Genomic DNA, 12,581 nt, shown 5'->3' with positions numbered 1-12,581 from the left:
TTCTGGCGGTGCAAGAAGTTCCCTGTAAAAGAATTTACAGACCCGAAAACCTAGATTGATAAAAGAGGTTTAGTATGGGGATTGGAGGTAAGGTTAAAGTCTAGTTAAGGAAAGAGGTGGGGGTAAAGAGAAGATGGCATTGGAAACAGTATTCCAGTGGGCAGAGACCCTTGGCGTGCCAAGCGTAGCATAGCATGGCATGTTTGGAATCTCTGCAAAGAGAGGATTTAGTTTGGCTCTTTTTATAATGAGAGATTTAGCTAAAGGGGGTCCGTGGGTGGAGTCCCAAGTTGGCTCATATCGATGGGGGCTGGGACAAGCCCTGATCTCCTATTGGAATTCAAAGAGGTGCTTTAGACCAGGATTTGTGAATCAAAGGTCCTAGCTTCCATCAGCCAGGAGGGGTTGGGAATCAGAAAGGAATAAATCAATCTGAAAGGAATAGTTTCTTAAAGGGACCACAACCCACTTCAGTCATCTCAACTGCATTATAAAATGGCAATTATCAGAACAATTTGCGATAAGGAATGAAGCCCTGAGTAGACAAGGAGAGACTGAAGTTTATGAGAGATAATTGAGGTGGGGGGCATCTTGAGGAGAGAGCATAAGATAGAGGGGCTAGTGTCGGTCCAACGTAAGAGCTGCCTCTTTGTTAGAGACTAGAGCGACAGAGAGAGAATAGGCTACGTGTTGTCTTAAGGCCAGGAGAGAAGGAGAAGTTCGAGAAGAAGGAAGGTCCTCTGCCTGCTGAGGGTGATGAGGAGAGGGGAGGGTTAAGGAGAGAAGGAACGGTCTGGAAAAGTCAAGTATGGAGGGAGTCCAAGTTCGGAGGGAGTCCTGAGAGGAAGAATAAAAGTAACCAAGAGACCTCGGTGGAGGAGAAATACGGTAAGTCTGCTGAGGACTCAGGCAGCTCTGCTGTGAGTGGGAATGGCCAAGGCCGGAGCTGGCCCCAGGGACAAGGCAACGGGGCATGGGCGGCTTAGGCCCAGAGAAGGGGCCTCAGTCCCTCCCCCTGTTGGTTTGCCTGTTAAGCCCCCAGTGCTGAGCAGATGGAGAATAAATGTGAGGGACGCCCACCTGACAGGGTTGTTACGCTGGTACTCTAAGGACACAAATGATGTAAAATGCTTTACAAACCTCGAAGTGCTACGTGCGTGTGAGCTACTGTGAGCACCAACTTTTGGCGAGCAATTTTTTTTCTTTAAAAATTTAAGATTTTGTAGAGCAATCATACGAACTAAGAGAATAAAAGCTCAAAATGTTCTACCCTCTTCACCACTCCAGCCTCAACTCCAAGTGACCTTAGGATGGACCATTTAGAAGGCCCATGAGCAGCGGTGCTTCTGCTCAAGCCACCCCCTCTTCCAAAACAGAAGCTCCGAGTCCTTTCTTGACATGAAAGGGCCCTCTGGGGACTGCTTTCCCAGACTGTTGGGTTTAGGACCTCCCAGGGTGGGAGTAGAAACCCTATGATCAAGGGCTCAATTTCTGTTCTTTTTATAGGGAAACATTTGCCAAGTTTCTAAGAATATTTTTTAAAGAGCATGGGCACTGAAAAAGCACATCATCCAACCTACAAACAAATACAAGGTATATGGAAGAGTTTTTTTCCCTTTTTTCTGATGAGTAAAAACCACAGAGTGGATTCTTCCTTTAAGATCCAAACCTCATTCTCCCTCACTGTTAAGTGCCTGAGAATTTTCCCGGCTCTGGGGCCCTGTCCCTGGAAGCTCTCCATCCCTTCCCTGGGTTTCCAAGAGAACCTCTCAGGGCCTCTATTTAAGAAGAGGTTCACCCCCCATTTCCTAACCTGCTGCAGCACCCCACCGTGGGGGGTGCCCTCCCCTTCCCTCTTCTCTATTCCTCTTTAAATGACATCTCCTTCCATTAGACTGTGAACTCCTCAAGATCAGGGCCTGTCTTTGGTCTGTCTGTGGATCCCCATTGCCAAGTACAGGGTCTGGCAGAGAGGAGACGCGGCAACAAGCTTTACTGACTGACTGATCTTCTGAGGAAACAGCCCGGGGTGTGCAAAAAGCTCTGCATTCGGAATGGAAGCCGTGGGTTCCAATCCTGCCTCTTTCCCTCACGACTGGTGTGACCTTGCCCAAGCGCCTCCATCTCTGGGCCTGAGACTCCTCATCTGTAAGGGGAGGGAGGTGATGGATGCACCTCCTGGCTCTAAAGCAGTGAGCATCGGCTCTCCCCCGTCAGGGCTGAGATGGGGAGGAGGGGGGGACCAGGGCCAGAAAATGATCCCCCAGAGCAAGGTCAAAGCTCTACCAGAAGGAGGATTCTGACTCACCTGGTAAACAGCTAAGAGTCGCCTTCTGGGGGGCAATTAAATTCAATTCTGTCCCCTCTTATGGAATATTCAACCTTCCTTTTCCCACCAGAGACAGTCTGCAGTCACCCACACACACTCACTCACTCACACTCATTCTCACACACACACACACACACACACACACACTCACACTCCCACACTCTCACACACTCACACACACATACACATACATGACTTCCTCTCCCGCTCTCCCTCTAAAAGAATAAATAAAAGCGAGCAATCGGCACCTTCTCCAGGATGGATCTAAAGTCCTTCAAAGATCACCAGTATTATCTGGGAAGCTGAATGTCTCCCCACCAGGTACTGTCAAAAGTTTGTGCCTGACTCAAACAGAAGAAACGCCTCGTGGTGTTTGTCGCCTTCCTGCCATCATCTCCCTACTGGGCCTGAGACGAGCTTCCCCTTAACTGGACAGCGCCTCCGTGAGCACAGACTCATGGGAGTTTGGGGGCACAAACAGAAGGCCCTTCTCCCTGGCGCCAGCCCCCCTTCATCTACCTCCTCTCTCTGCCTCCAGTTCCCCTGCCTGCGGCTCTTGCCCCCACACGAGGGCTGGGAGACTGCGGGCACCCACCCTCCTCGGGGACCCTGGGGGCGCTGCCTGAGCAGCCTCATCCCCTCCAGAGGGGGCAGACACAGACAGAGACACACACACGCACAGAATACACACACAGAGGTGATGGATGTTACTGGGATGTACCATAAACCAAACAAACAAAGAAAAGGAGAAACACCTCGCCGGGTTCAGAGTGGACTTTCTGGGAGCCCCGGGAGCCCCTGACAGCGGCCATCTCATTGGGAGAAGCGCCAAGGCAGCCAAATGGAAGGCAGCCCCTCCCCAGCACCCCCGCCTCCGCCCCTCCGGGGACATTCTCATGGCAGCTGAATGAGAGCTTGGGGCCGGTCTCCGGCAGCCGCAGCGAGCCTGGGACCGAGCAGCCGGGATGACCGGGAGCGGCAAAGGAAGGGAACGGCGTCACTTACCTCGGTGCCCCCAAAGGCTATCCCTGGACCGTGGCAGTGTCCATCCGCTCAGTGTTTAAACAAAGTCCCGGAGGCACTGCTGGTGGAGAAGGGTCGGCTACCTGGTGCTTCGGAGAAGCTTGCAAAGTGGTTAGTGGGAAAAGGGGGAAAAAAAGCCAATTCACCTGTAGAGCAATCGTGGTGTTCTTCGCAGGGTACTTTCCCACCAGGCCTTGTTCTTTGCGTTTCTTGAATTTCCTAAAGTAGTCCTGTATCAGGAAAGTGGCATAGAACTTCCCCACGGTTACCTCATCATCTAGATGGACAGACCAGACAGAGCTCTCCCGAGTCAGCACATGTGGACCAAAAGCCTCAAAACGCACACCTGGCTGAGGGCAACGGGCGGGCACGGGGCAGGAGCACCCAACCGGGGGCACTAACTAGCGTGAAGCGGGCTCAGCAAAGCAGTTGGGGCTCCGAGTGAGAGTCAGTTCAGTGAACGAGCAGGAAACAGAAGATTTGGATGACATTAACAGAGGCAGCATATTAGTAGAAACTGCGAAATGCTGTCTGGGTTATTTTTCTTAAAGTAAAAAAAAATAAAAGGGGGAACAGAAGGGAATCAGTGGGCCACGTTTTCACCTCTGTACACAGGGATTTACGTAGGTAATGACGAAGAACCTGAACTGCATTTACCCACCCAGATCCCAGTGCCAGGAGATGAAAGAGCCGACCACTGAGAGGTGGAGAGAAAGCTCTACGAGTGTGGTTAGGTTCAGCAAAGTGACTCTGAGGGGTCCTGGCGCACGCTAGGGATGCTCCCTCTCTGCCAATGACCTCCACGGCAGATGGGCAGCGAGAGCTCCGGCTAGCCCAGAAATGGAGCCAAGCCCCCACCTGCAGAGTTTGGAATCGGAACTTAGCTGGCAATGTCGTTAGTGATGCATGAGGCAGAATGGAGCCTTGACCTAGCACAGAGCCCCAAGGGCTCCACACTGGGGGGACCCGTGAGTGGGCGAGAATGAGCGAGGGACAAGGCCGGGCCTGGAACGTGAGCTGGAGGTTGGGCGTCATAAGGTAAACCTCGGGTTAACTGATGTCAGAGAATGGGAGCACCTGCGGGGAGCCTAGATCTTGGGGAGGGACATGTAGCCTTGTTTTGCGGGCAAGGAAGCTGAGTTTAAGGGACTTGTCTGAGGGCGCAGGGGTGGGAAGCATCATAGGTGGGATCCTGCTCTGGTGCATTGTATGGAGTGGATGGTTAACTTGAAGCAAGCATTTCAATTGAAAGATAAACCTTAAGCCAGAGCTACGGGGGGAGAGAAATCCCAGTGCGGGAGAGCGGAGTGTAGCTGGGCTTGAAGTCTGGGGGTTCGAGTTCTGCCTCTGCTTCCCCCCAAGCCGTGGGCCCTGGGGCAGGCCGCCTCCCCCAGGTTCAGGGCTTCAGCTTCCTCCATGTAAGAGAGGGGTTTGGGTTGGCTGGCCTCCAAAATCCCATCAAGCTCAAAATGTCTGAAGCCTGGAGGTTCCCCCACAACCCTATCGAGGTGGGAGGCGCCCCTGGGCCAGGGTTCTGACACTGGGCAAACCCTGCTCCCAGGAATGCCTCACCTGAGGGCGCCTCACCTAGGGTTATCAAGGTGGGCAGCCATCTGCTCTCGGGCTCCTTTCTTAGATGCTCAGGCTTCACTGGCCCTGACTGTCTAGGACAGCTTCCAACCCTTGTGATAGCCCTCGCAGGTCACTCAGCCTTTATTTTTTGTTAAAGGAAGAGGGGGGATGTGCACTCCTGTTCAATTTGGGTCCTGGCTGCCATCTGTAGAGCAGGATGAGTTTTTCCACAGAAAACTTCTCTGATCCCTCTGCCAATGTGACGGGCAGAAACGTCAGCCTCATCCACCCTGGAGTAACTTTCCAAACAGGGTCTGATGCCAGAAAGTTTATAGAACCAATAAAGAAGACCATTGTGATCATGGATGTGGCCACTTGTTTCATCCTTGTCACCTTCCCTTCATCTGCATATTGAGCACATGTTCTAGGCCTTGGCTTGGAGGCTTTGGCCGATCTGTCTGAAAACCGATCACTAATCTCAGCTTCGGACCTTCTCTCCTGGGGAGCACGGGGCCAGGCTGAGGTCGGAGCACTCTGCCTGCTCCCTAACTGCTTCCTGACCGAGGGGAGTCTCCCCAACCTGGGGTGCTGTAGTCACTTTTGGACATTTTTGAAATGAGCAGGGTGCCAGAGCTCCCAATCTTTTCCCTCTGGAGGACCCCAAAGACCAGTGATTGACTTCAAGAGAATGGCTGAGCCTGAGACTCGTGGCCCTTGAAGAGGCTACAATTTGATTTTCACTGCTGAGTTAGTCAATTTGGTCCTGCTGGAAAAGGCCATTGGTAGCTGGATGGTTGCTGAGGCTCTTTTAGACAGAGCAATCCATGTTAGGGAACCGGGTTTTTCTTGGGAGAACCCAGGTCCCCAGGCAGCAGAGAGAGCCACGCCTGGATCTCCAAAAAGCAGAATTAAAAAATCATTGTCCCATGTCAAAACAGACACTATGTAAAGTCCTTTGCCGATTGTAAAGTATTCCGTAAATGGCGGCCGCTATTGTTTTGTGGCCTTTTCATCTAGTAAGATGAGCACAATGGTTGACTGGACTTCAGAAGTTTTTAAGAATTAAAAACCAGAGAGCCAGGAGATAGCAGAGAGAAGCAGAGTTAAGCTGACTCCATTTTGTATTTGGGTCTCTACCATACTCTTAGTATAGGAATCATGCTGTATTTATCTGTGTCTTCCCTGGTACCTAGAACAGAGCTCCGCTGAACTGAAGGCGAGATCTGAATGCGGCAGGAAAGGAGGCAAAGAGGTGACGTTTGAAGCCAAACGTTTGGATTCAACGTAGAAACTTCTACTCCCTTTTTCACTTTTAGATGAAAATAATCCAGAGCAAGGAAGAGATACAAAGCAGGGAGGGAATTTCTGATTGAGTGAATTTATTTTCTCTTGTAAGAAAGAATTCTAGAATTTACTTCAGATTTCATTCTATGAAGAAATAGAAATGCACCTAAGGAAAAAAAAAAGGAGGAAGAACAACTGGACTAAACCAAGTGGACCCAGAATAGGTCACCAAGGAAGACAAAATCATTTTGAAGGCACGTGGGACCAATTTACCGGCCTAAAAACCCAAGACGGTGTAACTGAAAAATAAATCTGAAAAGACGTATGCCTGTCTACTTGCCTCCTTTCCAGACTCTCTAAACTCTCTGGGGAAATTGTTCGCACACCTATTAAAGGCGCACTTGATAAAAATGTCAGAAGGGAAGAGGGAGTCTGCCATGAAGGATTTTCTCTAACAGTTTACATTCACTTCAAGGATGAACAGGTATGGTGGATGCAACTTCAAGGACAAACAGGTATGGTGGATGCAACTTCAAGGACAAACAGGTATGGTGGATGCAAGAGCTCAATGGGCAGAGAGGGAGGCAAAGAGCAGCTTTGGGGCCATTTCAGGACATTTCCCAAATATCGTCGGCTTATTCTCTTATTCCTAGTCACCGGTCGCCAATGACCAAACCCCACCAAATGCAGAAGAGACAAACGTGTCCTGGAAGGCTCTTCTCCAACGAGGCTTCTTTCTCACATGTGTTGCGGTCACAGACAATGCCTTGATGATGCAAACACAAGCATCACTTCTTCAGTGATCCTCCAGTGACCAACAGTAAACAAAGTATCACACAAGAAGATGCGGACTCAAGGGTAGTAATAATAATGATGATGATGATAGATCACATTCCACATTGACTACTCTGGGCTGGATCAAGCTGAGCATTTTACAGATCTTATTTTGTTTGATCCTGAAAGGACCACAACAATCCTGGGAGGAAGTTGTTGCTTTTGTCTCCATTTTACAGATGAAAAAACCCGAGGCAAACAATGGTTAAGCGACTTGTCCAGAGTCCCACAGCTAGTACAAAGTTGGGTCTTTCTGACTCCAGGCCCCTGCTCTATCCACTGCCATGAGTCTAAGTGAAAGGAAATCAGATTTGCTAGAGAGCAGGGCTTCTTAACCTGGGCTCCCAGAAGTCAGAGACAGATCTCAGAAGGGCTAGATGGAGGAAATAATATTACATCTTTATTTTCACTAGCCACTAATGGAAAGTCAGTTTTCTTCGATTTTTTAAAAAAGCTCTTGACAAGGGTTTGATATTAATAATCCTAATAATGATAATGATATGAATAATTTTAATAATGATAATAGCCAGAATTTTATGGCACTCTAACTCTGCTAAAATCCAGAAAAATATCATCTTACTGGATCCTCACAACTACCCATTTTACAGATGAGTGAACTAAGGCAAATAGCCATGAATGGATGAGCCCAGAGTCACATAACTAGTCCCAGAGGTTGGATTTGAACTTGGGTTTGCCTGACTGTGGGCCAGGACAATGAATAGGGAGCTGGGCCAATCTCGATTCATGGGGTCCCCTCGTTGGATAGAAGAACCTGTTGTGGATGGATGGGGGGCCGTCCAGAACGTCTCATTTACAGATGCTCCACTGAATGTGTCAAGTCCCAGAGAATACAAGATTTCTCAGATGAGAACTATGCACAAGGGAGAGGCCCCGGATCCCCACAGGAACAAGCCCATCTGGCCGGCCCACCCGACACGCTGGCTGGAGCGGGCACAGCTGGTGGATGCTGAGATCAGCCCAGAACTGAACCAGAGGAAGAAAGCCATCTGACTGCACTGGGGCATTCCCGGGGGCCCAGGCAACAGGACACTGTGGAGAGAAGCTGAGCCTTAGAATCAGAAAGGCCTAGGTTGAACCTTGCCTCAAAACCCAGGTGTCCCCTCCGGGGCTGCCGGGCTGTCGCCCAAGCTCTCAATCTTGGAGTCCTCGATCCAAAAATGTGGGTAGGAAGAGGGTTGCTGGGATGGAGCCATTCCTACTACTGGTCTTTGGCTTCAAGCTTGTGATCTCACTGGTCCAGAGAAATCCAGGCAAGGAACTCCTGCTTCCCATCTGCTTCCCGCCCTGGAATCTTAGAGGGAGGGCCTGGGCTTGGAAGGGCTCGCCCAAAGTCCTGCTGCTAGAGCAGCCAGGGGTTGGTGTGGATTCTGGTCTTTCTGGCCCCAGGGCCTGCTCTCTGTCCACCATATAATGATGTCACTATTACGATAAGTGGGAGCTTTTGTTACTGTTGTTGCCGTTAAAAGGAATCCAAGATAGGAGATGTCTCCTGGCCCCAACCCTACCTTTCTCACCCCCAGGTTCTTGTGGGGACACCTCATGGGAACATCACGAACTTCAAAAGCAAAGTTGGGGTGACTCACGAGGGAACAAAGAGATAAATGGCCCAGCCACTATCCACTTGTAAGCTCGTTGTGGCCAGGAAGAAGGGCTGGAAATGATCAGAAAAGGTAACGAGAACAAAGGACAAGAGGGGCAGCTCCAGGCCCTCCTTGCTATTCCCAAAATGCCCCATAAAGGACCTGGAGCAAGAAAGGAGCAAGAAATAGTGGGAAGATTCTCGGGAGAGGAAGGCTGCCATCTGCCCCAGGGAGGGGAGGTAGATCACGGAAGGACATCGGAAATGCTGCATTAGCTATGTCAGTGAATGCAGAGAGAGCTCCAAAGCCAGGAAGGAGGAGGCTCTCGGCTCTGGCTGAAGCCTGGGATCCCTTTTGCTTTCTGCAAAGGTGGCCAGGAAGAAGAAGGGGAGAAGCCAGTCAATCCATTTCGCATGTATTCTAGTAGAAAGGCCGCAAACATTTCTTCAGCACTCAACTAAGTGCCGGGCTTTGTGCAAAGCCCCCGAGACTCTCTGCAACAATGAGACGAGCGGGCCGGCTCTGCTCCTGGCTGTGGGGCTGGAGCCACAGCCTGACTTTGCAGAGCGGGCGGATGCTTCAGTCGTCCCTGATCTCTAGCTGCTTCAAATGTCATTGCTTCAGATGACGCTGAGAAGAGGGCAGGACTTTGGTTATTTGAACAGTTATTCATTTAAGATGAAACCTAAGCTAATTTATAAGCATTTTCCCGGGTAACTTTGAATCAAGTGGTTTTCCCATTGAGGACTATTTTCCCTCTTTTCCATGATTGGGTTTTGTTTACTGCTGTGATTTTAAAATACATGAAAATCACTCTTTGAACTCAGGATGGGAGTGAGAGACGTACCCAGATGCCACCTGGAGCTATAATCGCTTTGTGAGACAGGTGTCTGACCTACTCAAAGAAGCAGTCCTTCTGCAGACCTCTGGGAGAACGAAGGGCACAGATGGAAGGAGCCCAGCTTGAAGCTCTTTACAAAGTCACCAAGGATCTCCAATGGCCTTTTCTCTGTCGTCTTCTCGGCAGCTTTTGACACTTGATCCTCTTCTCACTAAACTTTCATAGCACTTTTTTCTAGGGTTCTCCTTGGACCTGTTGTTCTGTTTCTCCCAGTCTCTTTTGCTGCTCCCTCACCACTGATGTCTCCCCAAGGCCCCATCTTGGACCCCCTTCTCCATCTATGTTACTTTGCACTCGTTCCCTTGGATTTAATTACCATCCCTAAGCAGATGATTCTCAAATCTGCATCCAGCCTCAAGTCTTGAATCTCAAACTCAATGTACCATTGACACCTTAAACCCCAAATGTCCAAGACAACTCATTCTCTTCCGCTGATCTAATCTCCCCTCTCACTGACTCACTAACACATTCACCAGAGCAGTTTTTCCAAACCTTTGCCTGCCCCCAACCTTCTCTCCTGTGATTCTGCTCTCAAACTTCAAGGCCATTTGATGAGAGCTCCCTCATCTCCCCTCCTCCTCATCTTCCCCGGAGGCCCTTCTCTTCTCCCTCATCTGGAAAAGTGTCCCCTCCCTTTTTAACAAGGCAAGCCCCTCTGAATGCACACATGACCGGAGTCCATCCAGTGGAGGAGCCCGTCCTTTCCCCCTCCCCGGTCCCCAGGCTTCTCTGTTTACAGGCTGCTTCCCTCATACCCACGTCTCTTTCCTGGATCCTCGCATCTGTCCATCCCCACTGGCTGTCGCCTCATCTTCTCCACTCTCAGTGGCTACGCTGACAAGGCCATTTATGATCCCAGGACTCCCACTTTCTCTCCTAACTCTCTGCAGCCTGGCTTCTGACCTCAAGTACCTAGAACGGGTCTCTTTAAGGACACCAGTGGTCTCCTAACAGACAGTCTGATGGCCACTGACCTTTGTAACTATTAATCATCCTTTTCTCCGTGATCTTTCTACCCTCCGGGTCTTCGGCCTACCTCTTTCCTGGATCTTCCCCTACCTATCTACCCGACCCTTCTCTGTCTCCTTTACTGGATCCTCACTCATCATCCCCACTAACTGCGAGTGTCTCTCAGGGCTCTGTCCTGGGCCCTCTTTCTGTTCTATTTCTCTTGGTGATCTCATCGTCTCCCACGGATTCAGTGATCATCTCTATGCTGATTATTCTCAGATCCAGCCCTTACCTCTTTCCTGACCTCACCTGCATCTCAGAATGGATCACCCGACTCTAACCTAATATATCCAAGCATGAATCATTATCTCTAAATTTAAACGCTCCCTTCTTAACTTTCCTGGTGAGGTCTCCGACATCTTCCCGGTCATCCAGGCTCACAGCCTGGTGTCCCGCTCCGCCCTCTCTCCCTCTCACTGCCACAGCTCTTCCGTGGCCAAGACTCCTCGGCCCCACCTCGCAGACGCCACCCTCTCTCCCCTTGGGCAGGCCTGGTCTCTCTCTGCCCGGATTCTTGCAGAAACCTTTCCGGTGGAATCCCTGTCCCAGGTCTCTCCTGGCTCCAATCCATTCTCCCCTCGGGTACCAGAGTCACGGTCTTAACGCACGTCTGGCCCCATCACTCCCTTCCACCCTCAACACTCGTGGCTCTCTATTAGCTCCAAAATCGAAGATAAAAGGATCCAGCTTGTGTTCAAAGCCACCCCCACCTTGTCCCTCCTTTCCAGTCCTTTTCCACCTTAAATCTCCCCCCCCCCCATAGTACACATTTACTTTTCAGTCCGAGCACACGAACCTCCTCACTGCTTCATGAACCAGCCCTCCTGCTCTCCCTGGGCTTCTCAGCCTCCCGGCAGCTCCCTTCGAATCTCAACTACGGCCCACAAGGCCACGCGTTCTCTCTGGACAATTCCAGAGACGGCTGAGAGGAAAGCCACAGCCGAGTAGGGAGATGGGGCTCGGCTTCTCTGGAACGTCCCTCAGGGCCACTTTTTCAAGATCCTGCAACTCCCAGCTTGGTCCCTGAGTCCATCTGCTGTCATCGCTGGGGCCACATGGATGCCCTGAGGGACTACGGGGCCCCGGGGGCGACTCTTCAGGAAATCAGCCTAAGGAGCCGTAGCCATGTTCTCCCGGCCACCTCAGCCCAGGATGCTTCTCTTCTGTCTCCAGTTCTTCAGAAAGCAGAGCCGAGCTCAGAGGTGGGTGACTAGCCATGGCTCAGACACATTCTCATGTGGGATCCCCCTTGGGGGGTTACCCTTAAAAGGGGAGACATCCCCAATGGCAGAACGAAGACTTCCAGCATTCTGGACCTGTCAATAAGGAGCTAACCCTTACTGGGATCCTTCTACAAACCACCCACGGGTGGAGAAACCTGGAAGGGTGTGGATGGCAGCCAGTTTGGGGAACTTCCTGCTCCTGCCAAGGTAAGGGAGCTGGTGGCAGTGGGTCAGTGTGGAGGAGGGTCAGGGGGGCAGCACGGGGGCCCCTTCCCCAGCCCGAGGCTGTCTGTGCTAGGTCAGGGCGGCCATTCTGATGCATGCATCCGAGCCACAGAAAAGACAGGAGGGGAATAGTTGGCAAGAGATAACGCTGATTCCATGCCACCGCCCTAAAACAGAATTGCTTCAGAATATTCGGAAAGACTGAGACTCGAGAGGAGGAGGCTGCAGAGAGAGCTCAAGCACATGGTTACGACAGTTCGAGAGAGCAGTTTATCGAGGCCATGCGAGCACTCGGGGAGCCAGAGGAGGGAACGGGAGTCGGGAAGGGCGTTTTAAATGTGCAGCGTCGGTTCTGGGGAGGCTCTGGTTTTCTCGGGTGGCGGTTTGACTTTGCTTCCCATTTTGGGGCCATCTTCCTCAGCTCTAAGCTGGCGGCCGTGCCCGGCTCAGGGGCTCCCTTCAGGGGCGGAGCCGGCGCCCGTGGTCACCTCTGCAGAGGGTCTGGCTGGGCTGAGCCCAAGGCAGCTTCCAGGCCGGAGCCCGACCCTCCCAAAGCTGCCAGGCCGGTGACGCGCTGA

The 12,581-nt window shown here is 51.3% G+C and overlaps 1 protein-coding gene across 1 annotated transcript in view; it reads right to left on the bottom strand.

Annotated features, from left to right (window-relative positions):
* The window catches only part of CACNA1D (calcium voltage-gated channel subunit alpha1 D), a 305,670-nt gene that overhangs the window by 21,236 nt on the left and 271,853 nt on the right, over positions 1 to 12,581 (bottom strand). Inside the window, exon 40 of the mRNA XM_051978907.1 lies at positions 3,499 to 3,629. Coding sequence (XP_051834867.1) covers positions 3,499 to 3,629 — 131 coding nt within the window. The remainder of the gene's footprint in view (positions 1 to 3,498; positions 3,630 to 12,581) is intronic.

The sequence above is a fragment of the Antechinus flavipes genome, chromosome 1 (genome assembly GCF_016432865.1).
Source record: "Antechinus flavipes isolate AdamAnt ecotype Samford, QLD, Australia chromosome 1, AdamAnt_v2, whole genome shotgun sequence".
In the NCBI taxonomy this organism is placed as follows: Eukaryota; Metazoa; Chordata; class Mammalia; order Dasyuromorphia; family Dasyuridae; genus Antechinus; species Antechinus flavipes.
The sequence above is the reverse complement of the archived record's forward strand: the minus strand, read 5'-3'. Positions and strand labels throughout refer to the sequence as shown.